Source organism: Solanum pennellii, chromosome 11, assembly GCF_001406875.1.
Source record: "Solanum pennellii chromosome 11, SPENNV200".
Classification (NCBI taxonomy): domain Eukaryota; kingdom Viridiplantae; phylum Streptophyta; class Magnoliopsida; order Solanales; family Solanaceae; genus Solanum; species Solanum pennellii.
The window spans coordinates 47,240,054-47,262,617 of record NC_028647.1 but is presented as its reverse complement, the minus strand read 5'-3'; the positions used below and the strand labels follow the sequence as shown (position 1 = coordinate 47,262,617).

Genomic DNA, 22,564 nt, shown 5'->3' with positions numbered 1-22,564 from the left:
TCAACGAAGTCACTTATGGACACAAAAAACACCTAATTCAATCAACTAAGAAAGTAATCAAGATACTGTCTTGGAATCAACACAAGAAACTACTATTACAGCTCCAGAACCATATGGATAGATCTTGATAGCAACAGGTTCTCTCGCTGTAGCAACAACTTCTTCTTCGAAACTCTTTGTGTAGAACTTTTTAACTTTGCTGTCTCACTCCAAAGTTGTTTATACAGTCGCCTTGTAGTACTCTATTCCAAAACATAAATTAGGTCGAGACTTTCACAAAATCCAGTACTAGTTTGACTTGGTTCGAAACATTTTACGCGTCGATTTCTTTCTCCTATTTTCAAGCTAATTCCATGTGCATAATGTATGATAGCTTTCCATGAAATAATTTCAGTTCCTTGTCGAATTGAATTCTACCGTACTACAATTCTCCAATGATTCCTACTTCCTAGTGCATATGTGAAATAATATATTCTTGATAGTCTCTCATGCTACCCTAGGGGAACATATTCTCTAATGACTTCCTCTGAAGATTTTGTTAATTTCTTCACTTCTTCTTAGAGATCTATCTCACTGAGGACATGGTTCTTGAAACTTCATTCTTCATTCTTCTTTCTTCATATAAACTCTCTTGTACATAAATTGTCAATCATCAAAGCACCACATGATCTTGAACGTAGATACAAAGATGATAGTACTTCAACATCAAGCACCTTACAGAAGACATGATTCTCTAAAAAAAGCATCCATTTGTTGAAATATGTACATTTTGTTCAATTAAGTTGGAGTCTACATTCTTTCAAATTTTAAACTGAAAGAGTGTGGATCATTAGCTCTTCTTCAGTCCCACATTGAACTGCGCCCATCCAATGAGGAGAAGGAAAAGAAGCATCTTTAGTATCTTGAAAACAAGAAAAACAATGAACCTAAAGGTGAAACAATTAATATGTACATTTAGCAGTCAAACTTTTTCTATTTTTCCAGTCAAGAACATAGAGGCAAAAAATAGTTTGTCGACTAAATTAGATTCTTGCACCACCAGATATATCCATCAATTTCAATTATACGACAACAAATAAAGGCTTAAGAAATGAAGACAAGAAAAATAATGAACCTAATGGTGAAACAATTAATATGTACATTTAGCAGATTAAAAACTTTTTCTATTTTACCAGTCAAGAACATAGAGACAAAAAATAGTTTGTCGACTAAATTAGATCCTTGCACCACCAGATATATCCATCAATTTCAATTACACGACAACAAATAAAGGCTTAAGAATTGAAGAGCCTGTGATTTCTGGAGAAAAGTAAAAGACTATTGGAAACCAAAAATTAAATTGCTATCACAACACATAGAAAAAATAGTCATAAAAATGATTCACTTACCTCACAATTTTTCAACTCTGATTCATCAGCAATAATGCACAATGTCAAGTTGATATTGGTACAAAGTTTCTCCAGAAGGGGGACAGTTCTAGAGGAATTTGAAGTTAAAAGTTTTACCTGCAGAACAGAATCACTTAACTTACACCATACGAGGAAGTTGAATATCAAAGTGTAAATGACTAACCTCAAGATCACTAATGTTAATCTCAAAGTGATCATAGAGATCTTGAAGCTGACAACCCAAGACAACATTACTAGTGCAAAGAGGCGATGCTAATACAGTATCTCTGTCGCCTTTAGACCCAAATGTTAATTCCCCTGCTTCAAGTACCTGCCCAAACTAGAGATTTTAGGCCACTGAAAATGGACTAATTACATGGAAATAATGAAGCCTTCCAGTTCTCAATCATAAATTGGTCAAGCACACCATGCAAGTAATGGATCACAATAAAATTACTGGAGGGCAACCCAACATCTTATTGGGCTAGTTTCAAATGTATACAATAAAGTAATTAGTCAACAATAAATATACCATGTTTTTATTCACATAAAAATTGTCAAAAAAGATAGAAACTATACACTGACTATACATTATGATACAATCAAAAATCTGAATATGGCTTAACTATACATGAGCTATGCACTAACTATTCATTACAATACACTCAAAAAATTGAATTTAGTTTAACTATACATGAACTGCACTGAATATTCAATTCGGACCAAATCAAAATCTCTTCTAAACAGTCCCAAATTTGTAGATGTGAAATCCTCTAAACTACAACTTCATTTAGGGAACACAACACAAATATACATGTTTTTGGGAACTGCAAATCAAATCTACCCAACTTGAATAGAAAATATGAGCTGTTTCGGACCTAGAAAGAATAACAAGGTAGGAAGAAAGCCCTGGAGCAAGTGAAGAACTGAAGGACATTGGACAAATAATGGGGTAATAGGGATAATGCACCAACAATGGCATGGAAGAATTACCATTTTAGGCATGTCAGAATCTGCACCTCCACCAGGAACAAGGATGGCAATACCCAATATATGGACATTCCATGTCACAGTCTTGCGATTTGATAAGACATGCCTGCGGAGAAACATAAAACATAGGAAGAGCAGCAAGGCAGCACAATTATCATGGATATCAAATTGATTTGCATCAGTATAATCATATCGCATATAAAAGTAAAATCCATGTATTTGACTAGGAAGCAAGAATATCTACTAAATAGATGAGCTTGCTTGATATACTTACTCAATTTTAGTCTGAAGTCGTGCAGTCGTATTTTGAATTCTGTTGATGGATGACAGAATCTGTAACACGGAACACTATCAAATCACAACAGCATCTAGCATGTAAAGCGTTGCCTTATTAAACAATGTAACGACTAGTTTAGGTATTTGAAAGTAAAAAGAGTTTTAATAGAAGAGGGTTCAATTTTAAAGTTGAATATTGTTCCACATTGTGTTTGACATCTATAATTGGTTACACATTCATCAAATCATCAATGTCTCTCCTCTCTTTTATTTTCCTAACATGATATCAGGGCATCTACGATTTTGGTAGAGACGTAAAGCATCCATCAGTAATCAGGTTCTCTAAAATTTTCCTTTTTCATGAATTCACTTTTCTCTTTACTGGTGACTGTTCTGGGATTGCTTCTTTTCTAAGTAACCATTCCGATGACACTCTCATTCTCACTGACAATCCCAGCAGTGTACATCTTTTCATCATTTCTAAGTCACGATGCCTATTTCTAGTGATTGTCTGACACCAATGTCTATTGCAAAAGATTGTTCTGGCGACAATTAGGTGAATGTTCCAATAGTATTTGGGCCCTTACCTGTAACTTCTACAAAGGCATCGCCTTATTCTGGTCAATTTTTGCATCTTTTGTTTGGAGATTTAAGAAAAAATAGTATAGTTAAAAAGATCTCCCAAGAAAAAGTTGCAAAAATGACCATAAAAAGGAGATGCTACCACAAAAATTGGTATAACATTTTAGCAACATTCTTGTGAACTTCCAATAAGTTGTTCCAAGGGCTCCATCAGTACTATTTTGCCAACTATTTGCTCTGATTCAAAGTAAGCAAATTTCTTTCTTAACTTACGTTTGAGGATATTAGTCATTGTTAAAGAATGAATCTTGGGAGCTCACTCAATCCCAAAAAGTAGGGCAGCTTTGCGCAAGACCATATAATGAGACCAAAAAGCCCTTAACCCACCGATGTGGGACTCTAACAGTTATACAAGTCAGAATTTGAGTTAAAAATCATCAAAGTTCTCCCAAGTATTCTGGCTAAATTACATTTTTGTTTTAAAGATGAGATCTGATTAGTTTACGCCGTAACTTATAGAAGATGAGCCCGGTGTTAGGAGATATAGTCAAGACAGTTAATTCTAGAATATCTATATATTTTCTGTTTCTACAGATATTATATAGACATTGTCCTTGACTTCTACTAATAGCTGTATCCATTCACAAACTTACTTTATGCATCTTTTCTGCACCCTTATACTTGTTGCATTAGCTCCCAATCGCAAAGTAAATTGATGTTCTCTGTCACTGTTAGTGTTAGAACACCCATTGTATGATGTTCATTATGATAAGAAACATTCATGCTAAATGATATAAAGGCAATCAGAAATCAATTACCAAATGAATGTAACACATTGACATTGAACACCACTCAACAAAATGTCATGTTTTAAGTAGTAACTTGTATGTTATACAATGAAACGGAATTTTGGTGATCAGTGGATAAACCTGGAGGCCAAAGTGAGAATAAGACGACTATCCAGAGATCTCAGAAGTATCAAATTTTATGGGGTTCTAAGTAAAACAATCACAACAGCTTGAATACTTACCCTGTCCTGCAGAGAGTAAGAGTGTTCCAAAAGGGAAGAAAGACTCATAATATTCTTGAAACATTCTAGATCACAACTAATTTGAAGTGGCTGGACAGAGGCCTGTTTATACAAAGTTATAGGATGTCAATCTCTGAAAACCCTCCTGTTCAATAATTAAATAACTTATAACAGCTGCATAACATTGTGGTAATAGTAAAAAGTTTGCAACTGACTTAAATATTGTAAAAGCAAAGAAGATGACAATACCTTTACAGATAAAGTAGAATCCTGTTTTAGACGCGACATGTCAAGTTGGAAACTTAGAGAAGGTTGATGAATTTTGGGCTTTCCTCGATCAGAATTTACCTAAGTTAACCAAAGCATTATAAGCTATAACAGTTTATAATCAAATATAATTTTAATTAGTTGCAAGAAGTGATGTGTATGCATAAATGCAAGCAAACATAGAGGCAACTAACTAGCCACCTAGTTCATAAGGGATCAAAGATGCACAACTATTTACGGCAGAGACATTATAAGACCAGCCTATTAATTGAGAGCATTTTTATTTAATTTGGCATACTTAAAGGGCATTTTTGACCCTTTTCCATTACATTCATGAGCCACAAAATGAGTATAGTGGAACTATCAGAAGGAAAGATTTCAAATTGTTATCAAGACAGTAATCTTGCCAAAAATATATATTTTTAATAATTATTTGTATTTTTCCTTTTTGAGCATGAGTTATATAAATTGTGTTAAATATTGTATTTTATTTGTAGAAGTAAATTGGCGTAAAGATGAAGTTTGGAGCTAAATGAATTAAAGATGGAAGATTATAGAATGAATATATATGGAAAAAAAAAGGTCTCCTGAAATTAAAGAAAGCAAATTGATGGCCGTTACTCATTGACATGTGGCAACTTCTGAAGGCACTTGCCAATTGATGAAAGACGCTAATTGTTAAGGCGGTTGGACTGTTTCAGCTTGGAACCAATTCCTGTTGGTTTTCGGTTCTCAATTTGTTTTGGACTAAATTATTTTATTTAGGGATTTCTACATCTATAAATACTATATAGTTTTTTTTTTCTTTTTCTTCTTTTATTAGACATTAGTAGCTCAAAACCCTTATTCTGGAGTTGTAGCTACGGGTAATTGTTGAACATTGATTGTTTTGAATTAATGTTAGTTGTCGCTTTTTAAATTATTTTATTATTCTTGTTTTAGTATTTCATGTTTAATCACTATAGAGATAAATATATTGTCTATTCTTGAACTCGAGAGACGGAAAGGTATATAGACCAAAGAATACAAAGAGTTTGATCTCTCTTACATACCACTTGCTCAGATTCATATTTAGGATTGACACTCAAACAAACACCGAGCTTGATTACTAAACGGGATGAAATATAAATGCTTATCAATTGACTATTGTTTGTCCCTGCTCTCAATGTCGTTAGATAGTCAACTGGAGTACGAGATTAGAGGTCGAGAGATCATGATCATAAAATCAACCCTGTAAATAAGTAATTTGATAACTGCGGTTTTTTTTATTTCCCACCCGGTATCCACAACCCACATTGGAGCTCCGACTAAATCTGAATCACATATTGCAGGGCCCATTCGGGGGTAGCGCTCCCAACAGGATTTTCACCATACCAGAGCTTGAACCCGAGATCTCTGGTTAAGGGTGAAGCACTCCCACCAATATACCACAACCCATGTTGGTTGATAAGCGTAGTTAATTCATGCATAAAATGTGATACCTTAAGCATACTGCAGCCCCGGAATTATCCCACTTATTGTAAGTAATTTTATTGTTTTATTCTTGCATTCTGAATATTCAATTATAAATTAAACTCTTTTGGCACGCTTGAATAAATAATTAGACTACTATAATTCATTAGAATAGTTAATCGACAAATCCTTTGGATTTGATAATCAAGCTCTTTTAGAGCCACTATATTACTTGCGAAACCACGTAAACTTAGATGTGCAACTGGAAGTAATATGAATATGGACATGTCAATCAAAATTATTAACTTCTTTAACATAGACTAACCCTTGTTCGTAAAACGACTTGTTTGTTGAATGGATTAAGCATCTTGACCGAGTTTATTTCACCAATGATAACAGCAGTCTCCTCCCAAGTCTCACACCCAACAGAAATCCCTTCAAGTACCAAATTGGCAACGGCATAACCCAGCTTCCTAGAAAATAAAACAGAAGAGCAACTTGTAAGTGCGCCATAACATAAATCAATACAATTATAAATCTGGAACAAGTGAGGTCGACTATGAATCGTCATTCCCCATGTTAATCGATTTCAACTCACTTCAGGTCAATTCCATGTACTCCATAAAATAGGTATCAGGCCAAGGGTCAAGAAAAGACAAACACACATATTGTCTTTGAACTGATTAGTCTATTTATTGTATTCAGTAACACCAGAGGCATCACTGACATATGTAAATGAAAGGGAGAGACTTCAAGGAAAGCAACTTTGTATGAAGTGTATCCTATGAACCCATAGAAAGAGGTGGCAAATAAAGTAAGGAACTTCAGCCCAATTAGCTTCATATGAAGTGTTTATGAGATGATGGCAACACTTTGAGCACAAAGTCGTAGGTATCTAAAACAAGCAGGTAACTCAAACCCAAGATTTCTAGTGGAAGGCAGATTGACAAACTGTCTCCATTGCTTGTCCATTTCTAATTCAAAGTAGATCCCCAGGTTGGCAGGTTACGCTTTTGAGGAGAGCTAAATCTTTAAAAGAACAAGGAGAAAGGCTATTGAAACAGTTGAGTGTAGATTTAATCACAAGAATGATTTCCAAAAGTCAACCACTTCAATTTTGAACCATAATGACCAGAAAAGGAAAAATATAGATTTAGTGTCAGATAAGTTTGTCTTCTACAAGTAAGACCTACATGCTCCGTATACTAGCAGAAACTTGTTTGATGTTGAACTTCAATGAAGAGAAATAGATTTGATTGTCTGCAGGTGCATCATCATCCAGTGATAGAACAGGCTGGAACTTAGTAGCTTCATATATATCCTGTCAAGAAAAAGTATCAGTAAGTATTTTTAGTCAAAAGTTGAAATTCATAGCAATCACGTTAATGCAAATACCGACCCTTTATAAACTTAAGTAAAACCAACTTCATTTTTATAAATGGTAGTGTTGTATTCCTCAGCATTAAGGAATGCTGGCTACCTCAAAAAGTGTTACAAGAGGAAGAAAAAATAAAATCTAGATTACAGAGAGCCAATGAAATCTACAAGATCTTCTATTTCCTCTATACAATTTCATTTACACCAAAAAAACAGTGTGGATAGGCAGTTCCCTTTCACAACATGGATGGGCTTAAATTTGTCTTCAAAGCATCTCATATTTCTTTCCTTCCACACTGACGACCATATGCAGGATGGGATTATCCTACACCACTTCTTCTAATCCTTGCTCCCCCCTCTTCTGATCCAACAGCTCATTAGATCAGCTGTATGTTCAGGCATTGTCTATTCAGTCTTGGTGATAGAGAACATATGCCAAAGTTGAGCAGTGAATTTACTATGTAGGAAGAGGCGATTGCTGATCTCCCCAGTTTCATAACACAAAAAACATCTGGTCTAACATCTTTTATCAGAAATATAGCAAATCCACATAAATGCAAATAATGGATGTTAACCATGTTTTTTCAACTTACATAATCTATTTTCTCTACTTAGAAATGCACCTCAAAAGTTGGATGAGAGATTGTGCAAGATTGGACAGTAGTATAAAAGTTTTGTATTTGAATGATCCACTAGTATCTTACTAAGAAATGTGGATGTTAACTCGGATGTGCAGATCATACAAAATTGGAGAGATACGGCAGATAGTATCCCACCGGTTTATTATAACCATACTAAGCACAAAGACTGGGATAGGACAGATAGTATTCCACCATTTTATTATGACTGTGTTAAGCATGAAGGCCGGGATACAGCAGATAGTATCCCAGAAATTAAAGAAGATAGTAATGTCATCAAAAAGGACTAAGAAAGATAATATGCATAATGAACTACAAGATGCTCCTTAGCTTTCCTATGCCACCACTATGTCATGTTTTATGCCCCTATATTCATGAGCTTTATTGCCTATCTTATGTCATTCTGTCTGCCTTATCAGACAAGTGTTATTCCACGGTACTCATGTCCCTTTTGTGGGGGGGCACTGTAATGAACAATGCAGGTTCAGACACTTGAGTGGCAGAACCACCTCCACCACCACCCACCACCTTGCTAGGCATTCACTTCACATCTCAATTGTTAATGGTGGGATAGTATCTGCCTGTTGAGTCGGGGGACTATCGGAAAAAGCCTCTCTACCTCCAAGGTAGAGGTAAGGTCTACGTACACTCTACCCTCCATGGGATTACACTGGTATGTTGTTGTTGCTCTTTGGCTTCTAGGGTCTTTCAGTGTCCTTCATATTGTCCGTGCATACTGGTCATCTTCATACAGATACTAGTGCTGTTGTTACCTTATTTTAACCAAAAACACCTTGATTTCTGCCTCCTATTAATTCTTCACAGTTTGCCACCTCGTGTAGCTAGTCTCTACCTCTATTCTTTTTTTATGAAGTAAATGCTATCTCTACCTCTTTTCTTTGAGAGAATTCTTTTGTTAATACCATACTTCCTTCCAGTCTATTAAATATTAGTAACCTTTACAGGACGTCATTCTATTCTACTACTATTTTGAAGATTCCAGGAATCTTATTGTTCCCTTCTTTCAGGTTTTCTTTAAACACATTTAGCTTCTCGGACAAAATGCAATTAAGTACACCATTAATGTGGTAACAATCTCAGCACTGCTCACTAGATCTACCATTTTTTTAATCAAGGCCACGTGTCCCCAAATTTGAGGTTAAGAGCTACCTTTTTACCACTGTCCACAATATAGTAATGGTGGACATGGACCACACTAGATCTTGGGTAATAGTAAATGTGTGAAATTTGAAGTCATTACCCCATTCCCACTCCGACGAGTACAAAAATTTATTCAGAAAATAGTATGTTAGCAGGTGGAGAAAGTACAAAAAGCATATAAGTTTCTTTTCATCAAAAAAGTAGTAGTATGTAAGTTTCTATGCCTACTTTCATTCATACTGAGAATATGTCAATTATATTAATTCCACATGACTTCAGAACTATACAGTCCATTATGAACAACAAACAATATAATATTTGCTTATTTACCCTTTTTTTTTTTGCTTATTATAGGCAATGCAAATATAGGGAAGTAAGCGAAAAGGAGTGATAAGGCTCACCTTGACCACATCATCAGAAATAACACCAGAAAATTGGCTAGAATCATCAGTTCCTCCAGCACCAAGCATGCCACGTGATAGCCAATTTAACCATCCACGAGGCTTGCTGTACATATGCTCATCCTCCATAGATTTGACAGTATTGACAATGTTGCTTACATTACTCGAAGATGAATTCAATAAAATATCCTGTAAACCCAGCGAAAACAATTATTTATGTATTTCTGTGTTTGCGTGTGTATATAAGGGAGTTTTTATTCAACAAAAATGAAGAATAGCAATACAACAAGCATGAAAAAACAAACTGTTGAGACCCACCCCCCAAAGAAAGTTCACTACTTATAAAGAGTAATTCTCTGAACATTGTAAACTAAAAAGACGGAATGATAAGGCACACTAAACACTACTCCCACTGTTTCAATCTGTGTGACTGATTTTCTTTTTTAGTCTCTTTTAAAATGTTGCCTTTATACTAACTTGGCAACTTTTTGTTTCCAAAATCTCACATGGCATATTTAAAACCACAAGATTAAAGGGCAGTTAGGTATGGTACATTATACATATCTTTAGTTTAAGACCACAAAATTCAAAAGTCTTTATTTTCTTCAACTCCGTGCCTAGTCAAAACAAGAATAACAAATTAAAACGGAGGAAGTAGGTGATTTCTTCTCATATGTCCAAGTCTAGGTAGACAAAGTTACCCGGTACGTATATTGGTGGGAGATAGCAGGTACTCCTGCAATAATCGAGGTTCGTGCAAGCCAGACCGAACACCACGGTAATAAAAAGATATGAAACGCAAAGCAAAATGACGAAATTACATATTATCTGCCCATACCCACCACTTCATTACATCTTTCTTTAACCATATAAAGAGCATATGTATCCCGAGATTCTCTCTTTCTCAGAAGTGAATTCCCTCTCAAGGGAAATGGAGTTCGACCACGGCTATGAAAAGCTTATTGAAAGAGGAGGAAAGAGCGTAAACTTGACTCCACAAGTTTCAGTTGCCTCCCTCTCCTGCCCCCCCCCCCACCTCACCCCACCCCCCACCCCAAAACAAACAAAACAAAGTAGAACAGTTACTTGGTTGATTATTTCGTCCTATCAAAGAAAATGTAACTTCGTTTCGGTTGATACCATGCATACATTCAACATCTCCAGTGATAACATTTACACCACCAGCTATTATTATCATATCAGCTAGTTAGTTCTTCTAAATGCAGAATGATTAGGAATGCAACACAATTTTGGCAATAATGACTAGTTCTTTCAAACTTAAACATACCTGTAACTCACGTTCAGCAGTAGACCTGTAATTTAGGATGTCACCCACTTCAGATTTTTTCTCTATTTCCTCGAGCATCTGAAGAACATCCACATCAATCACCTGAGATTCAAAGTAAAGATAGACAGTGATCAAAATGCAAGCTTCAGGGAACTGTGCAGCCCACAACAGAAAAATATTTTCAGCACTTTCAGAATAGTACCTTCCCCTAAAAGTTTGTGCCAAAATTGAAACAAGATTAGGTATTCAAATTAGAAACTGGCTAGCTGCACAACTGTGCAGCCAAGGACAAAAGAAAATTCAGTCCTTTCATAATAGCACCTACCCTTAAAAGTTTGTGAAAAAGTTGATACTAGATTAGGTATTCAAACAAGAAACTGGCTGTCCGCACAACTGTTGTAATAGATTTACTCAAGAGGCTTAAAAAAGCAGGTCTAAATGATCACACACCCTTGCCTTGTTTTAAAAGGCAAAGAGGGTAAACTGAAATTCGACAGGTGGAACACTCAATATCTATCTCTGGGAGGTAGACTGACTCTCCTTAATTCAGTTCTTGATGCCCTCCCGACATTCATGATGTCCGTGTTTCCAATTCCAACAGAGGTCATTAATTGGTTGGATAGCATCAGGAGAAACTTTTAGAGACAACGGAACAAAGAAAGAAAGGATTTTGCTTGGTTAAGTGGAAACACTAACAGTTGGAAATAGGTACGGGAGACTGGGAAGTAAGAATCTGAAGTTACAGAGCAAGGCACTCAGAATGAAATGGTTATGGAAGTTCATTAATGAAAATCAGTCTTTGTGGGTGTCTCTCTGTGTGTGTGTGTGTGTGTGAGAGAGAGAGAGAGAGCGGGGGGGAGCCATTAAAACAAAGTATGAGGAGGACGATAAATGGATGACTCTGGAGGTTACTACACCTGATGGGATAAGCCTACGAACATCCATTAGAAAGCTGTGGAGTGAATTCAAGATCAATACCAAGATGAAAGTACTTAATGGGGAAAAACTCACTTTTGAAAGTATGAATGGGCATGAGATTGGCAGTCTAGAAATTCTTTTTCCAGATATATACAATCTTGTTCTACACCAACAAAGAACTATAGCAGAACTTTGGACACCTCAAGGTTGGGGCTTTACTTTCGGAAGACAGCTTAATGACTGGGAAACTCAAAGTGTGGCTGAATTCTTTAGCACAATTGAACAGCTGATGGGGCTTCAGACAAGAGAAGATGTATTTTGGTGGCTGGGGAATAACAGTGGCTCTTTCAAGGTTTATGCAGATTACAGAATGATGAACCACTCCAATCAACAGTTAAACAACTGTCCTTGGAAACATATTTAGAAAACCAAAATACCACGCAAAGTAGCTTGCTTAGTGTGGCTTCTGGATAAGGAAGCAACCCTTACACAGGATAAATTGATGAGGAGAGGGATCCCATTATATTTTTTTTTTATTACAAGGGAAACCTGTAGCCGCTACCCTTTGACTGCGCACTAGGTAAAACCTCCGCTCGTATGCAATATCTTGCAAACTACATAGGAGAGATAACGCACACTAGGCAAGCCTGGTACGACAAGATCGACCCAGAAGGCAAACCCTTGCTTTCGCTGGCAAGGAGTTTCGAACTTCAGACCTCCAACATGGAAGTCCCCAGCCCAAACCACTGGGCCACCCCATGGAACGTCTGGAACGATTAGTAATGCAGGGAAAACTATGTCAGTTTTCATCTTGATTTAAAAGTGTCAGTGTATCACTGCAAATGCAAAACAAAGAACGTGGGATACAAAAACTGCAAGCTATCAGAGATATATTTCGTTAGGTAGTTTCCCATGGGAGTATATGAGACATCCCTTGTTCTTCAACTCTTTTCACTCATAGAATCCTCCAGATTTCTTAATATTTCTCGTTATAATTTTCCCCTTTATGAGAGAAACATAACTTTTAAAGAATTTGTGTAACACAGGTATATATAACTTTAAAAAACTAATAGGCAACTGGGTTTAAAGTCACTAACCTGATCTTGTCGAAGGCATTTCAGTTTTATCTTGTACAAGTTCACATATTTCCGGCGGCAATTTCTAGCATGACAAATTTAAGTACAATTACTTTCACAATTAACTTTTATAGAATGTCAACATAAAATTAAAAGGGACAAGTGAAATGTCTCATCATTTATGAATAGTTGGTGTGACTGTCCGCATTGGTGAAGGAATGAGTTGTTCTCTCCATACATAGTCTTGAACAATCCTTACACTTCAACTTTTGGGGTTGAGTGCGTTCATGGTCCACTTATTTTACAGTTGAAACACAATTTCATCCCTAAAAGGAACTCTATATAGATGTACCAAAAAACGCTATACAGATGAAGCAAAAGTGTGGCAGGAAGAAGTTTTACTCTGAATCACTTCAAACTATCTTATTAAAGGAAAACTATAGAAAATCCTTTAAAGTAAACCCTAATGCTTCTATATTAAAAAAATAATAATAAATAAAAGCCCAAATGAAAATTATCTTCACTAAAAAGGTTGTATGCTCCGTAATTGTATCCATATGATAAGAATCTAAAGCTATAGCCCTAAACAAGGTAAGATACCCAACTCTCTCGATCAAGAAGCTTATTAAAACAAAACAAGAGTAGTCAAAACAACTATGAAATAAACCCTTTAGTACTAAGAAACTAATCAGATAACAGCAATAATAAGACTCCAAATTCCCAAAGTAAAAGAAAGTAGATAACGACTAGATTCACTGCAGTACGAACAGTAACTTTCTCTTCCCTTTGCTACACCAACTCTCAGACTCGGAAAATAATTGTTGTCGCTTATATGTAGATTCTGTAGAGAGAAATTAACAACATACCCAGTGAAATCCCAAAAGTGGGGTATGGGAGATCATACATGTTGGGGCAGTTGATAACATTGACATGCTTTCCGAAATCTAGCAGTGCAGGGTAAGGGCTCTCCCTACTACCTACATATGATTACCTTTGGGAGCATCGAACCAGGATCTCGCCATTTGGAATCCGGTAATTTAGAGAGTCAGAGAAGAGTTGGCAGGGTGGCAGAAAAGATTCTTATCAAAAGGAGGCAAAGTAAATGCTTATTAAGATCACGATATTGAGTATCCCTACATATTACATGTCCCTGTTCAACAGTCCTCCCAGGTTATAGGTAAGATAGAGAGGTTGCAAAGAGATTTTCCATTGAATGTGGCGGACGGAGCAAAGAAGTTTTAGTTTGTTCATTGGGAATCTGTGACATCTCCTAAACAGTGGGGAGGACTTGGTGTTAAAGACTTGAAGACTTTCAACAAAGCTCATCTAGGTAAATGGTTGTTGAGATTTGGGATGGAGGGAGAAGCTTTGGTGGAATGGAAGGGGGTGGAGAACAAAAGGGATTACAATGCCTTTTGAGTGTGGTGTGTGGATGAATATAATGAAGGGTTGGGATGCTTTCGATGATAAATTACTTTTAGGGTTGGCGAGGGGAGGGAGTTAGGTTTTGGGGGGCAAAAGTGTTGTGGAAGTTTGGTGCTTATGGATGAATTCTCAGTACTGTATCGGGTTTCATGCCAAAGAGAATTATCTGTTACACAAGTTAGGGGGACACAAAGGGGTGGAACTTTTTGGGATTTGAGGTTCAGGAGGAATTTTCAGGACTGGGAGGTGACAGAGCTTTAGAGATTGCTAGATTTACCCCAAAAGCAATGTGAGCCAGTTGGATCCAATGCTTTGAGTTAACAAAGTGCTTTCTATCAAGTCCTTCTATGGGAAGCTTTTAGTGAGGGTGGAGGATATTTTTCTATATGGTGCGGTATGGATACCAAAGGTGCCGACTGCCGAGGAAGATGTGCTTCTTCATGTGGTTAGCTACTAGAGGGTGATTTTGAGAACCTTAAGATTGTCCACATAAGCTGGTGTTTCCTATGTAAGGAGACTGGTGAGGATGTGGATTATATTTTATTAAATTGCAAATTAGCCATGAGGTAATGGGAGGATACATTTACATGGTTTGAAGTCACTTGGGTAATGACAAGATCAGTGAAGGAGTTGATGTTTAGTTGGAAGTAGAGCTAGGAGAAGAAGGCACAAGCCGTGAAATGCTACCCCTCTAGCTCTAATGTATGTGGGTCATTTGGAAAGAGAGAAACAGGAGACCTTTTGAAGGGCTAGAGATGAGCTTTGCTCAATTGAGGAGTAGTCTCTAATCCCTTATTTTGTTTTGGTACACCCATGTAGTTTCTGTTTGTATAGAGGATTGGGTGACTTTTGGAGAGAACCATATTTTTGTGGTTCTCTCTTTTTGATATATCTCTTGTATACAGCCAAGTTAGCCTTTTTATTACCAATGAAACCCTTGATTTTTAAAAAAAAACAAGAGTGCATCACTGGACTTTTTCATCACAGTAATGACTAGTGGTGGCAAATGGGCACGTTGGGTCAAATGTGGGCGGCTTGAAAATGGGTAAACATAAAATGGATAATCATCCAACCCGCCCATATTTGATATGGGTAAAAATTGATTGGGTAATAAATGGGTTGGGTAAAACACTAGTTTACCTATATTTTCATGAATAAATAGTATTTTACTTCAAAATTCAATATAGAGAGGATATTTAGTCTTTTTTAGATGAAAAATGTTGAACATGCTTCATTTAGTTTTATTGTATCATAAAAATTTAAAAAAAAATCCTATAACTTTTCAATATAAAAAAACTTATGTAATAACAAGATGAAAATATTTTTAATTTCAAAGTAGATGACTATTTGCATTTTAGGACTAAAACATGCTTATTTTACTTTAAGCAATGTCAATATCAATACATGATTTGCTTATTTTACACTATTATTGATTATCCAATATAAAATTAAATAAATAAAATGTAATTATAATTAACAAAAGAATGTACATTTGAATTATATATTTTTGGAGGGTCAAAGACTTTACCTTTTCAATTACAGAGAAGAATAGTTAGTTTTATAGAACCTCAAAAGGAAGAGAAGTTACACTATTGTTAGTGATATCATGAATTTTGAGTGAATACAAGTAGAAGCTTTACACATTTGGCTAATCATATTTTATCCATAGTTTTATGGGTCAAATATGGGTATCAACCCATATTTTACCCATGTGAAAAATCACTCACCCAACCCATTAAAATATGGGCGGGTTGGGCGGTCACAAAAATATGGGCTCATTTTGCCGGCACTAGTAATGGCATACGCAATTCCATCCAACACAAAGTGGCAAATGAATGCCAAGACAAAAAAGACAGGCCAGGGTATCAAAAATCATTAAATTTCCGTCGGGTAGTGAATGAGTTTCCTTTTTAATAATGAGTAGCAGGAGGATTTGACTTTCAACATTCACAAAGTGCAAAAGGACATGAAGCTGTAATGAAATGTCAAATAATTAACTGTACTGGACTTACATCTAAATAATCTAACAAACAAAACAAAAAAGGAAGTCCTCCAAATGTTTTGCTATGTCATTGGAGAAAAGTTTCTTGAGAAGATCAACTTACAGTCTCTCTCCAAGGTACTTCCAAGAAGTTCTCCTCAACCTCTGTTGAACATCCAGTAAAACAGATTTTTGTGCATACTGCCACCATGCTGTTTGCCAGCCTTTAATCTTTTTACCTAAAGGACTCCACCAAGGACGAAACCGTCCATACCTACATGGACAGACAACAGAACCACTTAACAAGAACATCAACAATTTAGAAAGGATATTCTTTTCTGATACATCTGATGGATGTTTAACCATAAAGTAAGCAAGAATAGTATAATGAGATGTGCACATCACACTCCCTGTTCCAAGCATCAGAACATTTTTAACATTTTCAATTTTTTTGTGGAGCACAAAATTTATACCATCCAAGCATTGTTGAGCTTTCTGGAGAGTAATATTTCAGTATAGCTCAGTTCTAACATAAATAAGTTACATGTATTGGGGATTTATCACTTTTCTATTATTGCAAAATTCAGTTGTATTTATGGAGATGAGAACATCAACCGACAATGCAGGTTTTCCCCATAAGATGTTTAAGAATATAAAACAACTTAAAACACTATTCTATTTGCATAGAGATTCTTTCATTCGCCATATGTAATGACCCGAAAGGCCATTTTTGGGATCTTTTATAAAATTACCGTTTTATGCCTCCCGATAGTTGCCCTGAGTCATTTCCAAGCAGTCGGTGAAGTTGGTTTGAGAATTTTGGAACTATTTGTTTCACTATAGTTAATTAGTTGACGGGTAGTTGTTAAGTAATAAATTAATTAGTGGGTTAATGGGCCAAGTCCATAATTTAATTACTACCCTATTTCACTTAAGTATTAGAATAATTAAATTTTAGCATTTATGAGCTATGTTGAAATAGGTGAAGGCGGCATAACACAAGAGGCAACATCTTTTTCAAGGTAAAAGCATACTAACGCCCTTACTCGTTCAATGTGTATAGAAAATTGTATTGCATCTACATTAGCATATTAATATAATAGTTGTTAAGGAAAAGGAACAAAGTCGATTATCTTTAGGCCAAAAGTAGTGGGCAATTAAATTTTAACCGATAACTACGTTATGATGACAAAATTGAATAGGAAATGAGAGACATGATGAGGTAATCATTGGAAAATGATATTTTTAAAGGAATTGGTTAATGTTCTGAATATTTCCTGGTAAACTTGAATAGTACTGGTTTGTTGTTAGAAGTCAGGGTTATGTATTAAATTTCAACTTAAGAATTATTTTTGAGGTCATCGTATTATGATTCAAGTTTTGATATATAGAGATAAGTAATTAAGCATAAGATGGATTGTCTTATATGGATTCCATTAAAGTTATGTTATTTGGAGGAATTGAGACTTAACTTAGGCTTGAAATTTGAAAAATACGAGAGTTGACATGTTAATTGGCATCAAAATTGGGAACTTGATATTAATATGGACGTTGTTTGTTTCAAAATCTTATTGTGATTATTTGTTTGAATAGATTGCATTGATTTGGAAGTCCAACGAAAGGGGAAGGCTCAAATCCCAGAGTAAACTGTTGATTAATTGAGGCAAGTGAATTTCTCAACTCTTGTTAAGTGTATAGAATTGTGTATTTCCTTCTGGATGTGTTGGGGAGTAATGGAATTCAATGATGGGTTGACTTGTTCATATTGAATGATCCTGATGAGGAAAAGGGGGTAATAAAAGGCAAATTGATTTTACATTGATTTGTGATGTGTTGAGAATGGTTTGAAAGGCCTATTGATTCATTGTTGATATCGTATCATAATTGTGGTGTTGTAATTTGTGCATTGTTATGGACATGGTCGTCTTCTTAATAACTGTGTAAACATGGCATTTGCATAGGTTCTGAGACATGGTTGTGACAAATGTTACGTGAATTGAGGAAGAATAAACAATTAAAGAGAATGTACCATTTCGAGGGATGTGTCACGTGCCCCGACGGATATTATTATTCAAGGGATGTGTCGCACGCAGCGACGGATACTAAAATTGGAGGGACGTGGCGCACGCTGCAACAGGTATTATGATTCGAAGGATATGTCGCATGGCGCGACAAATTCTATTATTGAGGGTCGTATCGCACGCCGCAATGGAGGGCATGGAAATATATATCACCCATGGGTCCCAAATTGGTAGACATTGGGTATGTATCATTAGGTCATACATGCATCTTTATCATTTGTGAACTTGCGAGTACTTTTCTATGGAAGTTGATCTTGTGTGTGGCTGATCTATAATTGTTGAAGTGATGTTGAACTATGTGTTATTGAAATTGTGAACTGTTAGGTTAGGTTGGGCTGGGCTGATTTTTGCAGGTTGTAATTGTGGAGATTCGTTTTGGATGGTAGGAGTACCTGTATTCTATACCTTAGCTTTGTGTTTAGGAGTTTGCTTGTTAAGTGTCATGTGGTTGGGTACTCACCCCTTGCTTCTACAATTATGTATGTTACAAGCCCGGATTTTCGTGATACTCTTCCTTCTTGTCCATGGCTTACTGTGGAGATTTGTGAGGTAGTTGTTTGTCATCTCAACGGACCCTCTTACTCCTATTTATGATTTTGTTCTACTTTAGAGATAACATCACTTGAGACTTGCATTTTCTTACTTTAGAGATAACATCACTTGAGACTTGCATTTTCTTTCAAATCTATTGTAATACATTAGAGGCTTGTATACGTGAACCTGGTTTTGGGGGGTTTAATTAAGTTGATTTGTTATCCGCATTATTATTTGTTGTTAAACATATCATTCTTATTTTACTTCCGCACTTACCGTTATATTTGTATTTTAGGCTTACTTGTGTTAGTGGGATATGACAAGTATGATCACGTCCATTTTTAGGTCATTATACCATAAATAAGATTTTAGCAGCACAGCTAATCAAGAAAATATATCGACCAGCACAGCTTAAACAATACTCAGTCTCCTTTTAAGTTGTTGGAATCAAAAGTTCGGTTGAGAAAGCTGAAGCTCTAGGGAATGAATATGTACAAATTTTAGATCATATATTAATAGAAGATGTTGAGAGACAAACAGCAATGCAATGGAACTTAGCAACTGTTTCTAGGTTGAGGACATCTAGTTCTCAATCCTTCTTTCATCAATAAAATATCCTTCATCATAAAAGATGGGAAGGGGAAACAGGAAAAAAGTCCGAGAAAATCTCTCAATGTCTGAGTGAAAACATAATTCCGAGGTAAAACTATTGTGATCCTCAAAGAAAAGGTTTCTACAAGAAAGCTGATACAAATGAAAAACTATTGGATATGATTAAAAAAATAAAAGGGAAAAGGTGACAAGATCTTACTTCTCTCTCAATTGGCATGTCAGCAAATAATCACAAATGCTCAAGATTTGTTGCATTTGAATCTCATCCAGTGAAACAACCTAATATGCAATGAGAAAAGAGATCAGCAACTATGTTAATGAATGGCGAATGAAACACTTTGACACAGTAGGAAATATCCTGTACTAACCACACTATTCAACTCTACACTTATGAAGTATTGAGGAACATCTTTCTCAAGCCTTCCTAAACGATTTACCTATACAAGAATGGATAACAGCTCATTAGAAAACAAATGAAAAAGCAGAAAGTTAACAAACAAAAAGACATGTTAATTTCACCGTGTAATACAAAACAAGTGCACATGAGCCTATTAAATTAATCAACTCTTTCAAAATCTAATGCAGATTTAAGTCAGGTAAATTTTACATGTGGAAAAGAAAACTAGAACTATATAAAAAAATGTTTAAATAGCTATTTAGAGCATACAGTCATGTTGAACCATAGTTTTTACTTATTAGTACGAAAATGAAGGAAAACCTGCAGTAGAGGTTTAATTGGTGAGATTTAAGCATTAAGAGTTGGTGTGATATTCGTAACCACAATGGAAAGCTTCTACAGAAAGGGAAAATGTTGGCTGTGGTGTGGTATATTCTTGGAGCTTTTCAAGATCACTTTCTCTTAAAACACAGTACATGGGATTGAGTGGTATTTGTCCTTTATGTGGTGTAAGGCTATAGGCCTCTAATGAGATATTCACTCGACAAATCTTCAGAACTAAATTTATCTCTTCTAGCCTGATGACAACTAGTTTTCCTCAGTGACATATTTTGATAGAGGTGGAATCTAAGCCAGCTTCCGCGCACCTTGATTACTCCACCACTGCCTACTACCTCACACCAGTACATGTACCGGGTAACTCTGCTAAATATATTCCATCTGCATATCAAAAATAGTTAAGCTTGAATTCAGATGGAAAATGAGATCTGAGATAAGAGTTTGGTTATTCCATCAGTGCATCTTTTGTTGAACCATTTGGAGATAGCACATTAAGAATAAAGCTTCACGGGATTTCTACCACTCAAATTTAATATTCAAATGCAAGATGAGAAGTTGGATGTCCATCATAATAGAAGCATCCTTACATCATATTTTCCTTTTTCGACATGCAAAACTGCCATTTTAAGGAGGTTGTCAAGTAATGAAATGCACCTTTAATAGAGCAGATTAGATACAGATGACTCGTATAGCTCGTACGAACTAACTTGGAATTGAGGTTTAGTTGAATGATGGTGAAGTAATGTTGGACAAAAAGTGCTCTTGAGGAAGTAATTCATGGAGGATGTATTGCATGGAAAGAAAGGTATGGAACCACTTATGAAATGTCTTATATTTCAATTATTTGGAAGCACACAAGTGGTCCAGTTAATTTAACCTATATAATATAGAAAGCAATAAAGTATGCCATTTTGGATAATGGAGATTATTAAAGACTCAAGTATGACTGCTCTCTTTGTTTTTAATTCAAAACACAAAAGAAATGAACAAATAACAGAAGAAAAAAAATTAAGTATCATATTCACATACCGAAAGAGACAAAGTTACATCTAGCGGGACCAACATACATCCGTCATTATTTGCTTCTGATTCTCTAGCCTGACTGTTAGAATCCACTGCATTGTGTCTCATCACCTCATGACTACTTTGTAAGGTATTACAATAGAGTTCCAATCCTTTAACTTCAACAAGTTTGTTGACACTCCCATCTCTAACTTTCCCACTAAAAGATGGACAAAGGACAAGTAATGATCATAACATCAAAATATAAATCAAAAGACTCGGATAAATGACAATTTTGAAGACACTAATTAAGTAAACAAAAATGTGTTCGCTCTAAAAGTGCTTCCAAGTGTATTTTGCTGGAAAGTGCTTTTAGGGAAAACTTGAACTTTTTCAGCTTAAGAAAAACAACTTCAGAAGCACTTATTTTCTCCCAAACGCTTGGTCAAACACCTCACTTTCTTAAAAATAAGCATTTTTAGCTTTCCAAAAGCTTGGCCAAACAGCCTATAGATATGTGCAAACTGACAGACGAATCAACCTAATACTTGCTGGTTATTATCACAGCCCACCTTTTACGTATTAAAAGATCCAATTCCAAGGAAGAACATAAGATTATCCGCATCAAATAGACTATCTCACGCATAAGAAATATGACTTGCAGAAAGAACAGTACATTTATAAAGCATCGGAAATTCATCAACACAAGTGACTGCATCAAAGAAAAAAGATACAACACCTACTCAAAAGAATAGGGGACAGAGTCATACCTAATTAGTTGTCTCATAATTGTCAAACTTGAGAGCTTCAGACCAAACACGGTTACTGCCTGACGGAGAAGGAAACAACTGCTTGGAATGATGACTAATATAACAGAACATTTTAGAATAATATCGACACTTAATGAAATAAACAACACTTCACTTAATTCTTACAAGTAACCTAACCAAAAAAGTTACAATTGAACCCCCTAATCCAGCAAAGAAATGGCTAAAGAAAGACTCATCACAAAAAAAGATGTTACAGAAGACGGAGGCAGGTTCATTGTAATATTTCGTTTATACAGAAGAAAACTTGTTCGAGAAGAATGAGTAATACTACATCTGGTTTATGGATTCTCTGTGTGAGAAAAAGTTAAAGTTCAAGTGTAAATGATCCAAAAACAGATAATATTCTGCACCTAGAGCTCTCGAGCTACTTTAAAGATCTAAAATTGCATCCCCTTGGAATAGAGAACGATTGTAGCCAGAAATCTCACCATGTGTCATAAAAATTTGATAGCAATTATTGGTTAAGATTCAGCTCCTTCTATGGTTTGTTTAAAAGCCTTGGAAGAGCACATTGGTTCA

The 22,564-nt window shown here is 35.7% G+C and overlaps 1 protein-coding gene across 6 annotated transcripts in view; it reads right to left on the bottom strand.

Moving 5' to 3' along the window:
* LOC107004522 overlaps window positions 1-22,564 on the bottom strand; it is a 73,277-nt gene that overhangs the window by 32,470 nt on the left and 18,243 nt on the right. For 3 of the 6 annotated variants that reach the window (XM_027912978.1, XM_015202732.2, XM_015202733.2), the window contains exons 7-22: window positions 21,986-22,044; window positions 21,243-21,435; window positions 19,846-19,914; window positions 19,677-19,756; window positions 16,375-16,524; window positions 12,866-12,929; window positions 10,851-10,952; window positions 9,563-9,751; window positions 7,179-7,306; window positions 6,311-6,458; window positions 4,516-4,614; window positions 4,267-4,368; window positions 2,653-2,711; window positions 2,382-2,484; window positions 1,573-1,719; window positions 1,389-1,505 (exon numbers count right to left, since the gene is read on the bottom strand). In XM_027912978.1, coding sequence (XP_027768779.1) covers window positions 1,389-1,505; window positions 1,573-1,719; window positions 2,382-2,484; window positions 2,653-2,711; window positions 4,267-4,368; window positions 4,516-4,614; window positions 6,311-6,458; window positions 7,179-7,306; window positions 9,563-9,751; window positions 10,851-10,952; window positions 12,866-12,929; window positions 16,375-16,524; window positions 19,677-19,756; window positions 19,846-19,914; window positions 21,243-21,435; window positions 21,986-22,044 — 1,809 coding nt within the window. Of the gene's footprint in view, window positions 1-1,388; window positions 1,506-1,572; window positions 1,720-2,381; window positions 2,485-2,652; window positions 2,712-3,889; window positions 3,947-4,266; window positions 4,369-4,515; window positions 4,615-6,310; window positions 6,459-7,178; window positions 7,307-9,562; window positions 9,752-10,850; window positions 10,953-12,865; window positions 12,930-16,374; window positions 16,525-19,676; window positions 19,757-19,845; window positions 19,915-20,521; window positions 20,595-21,242; window positions 21,436-21,985; window positions 22,045-22,564 lie in introns of those variants that run through there. The other 3 variants (XM_015202735.2, XM_015202736.2, XM_015202737.2) reach the window with 3 other exon arrangements.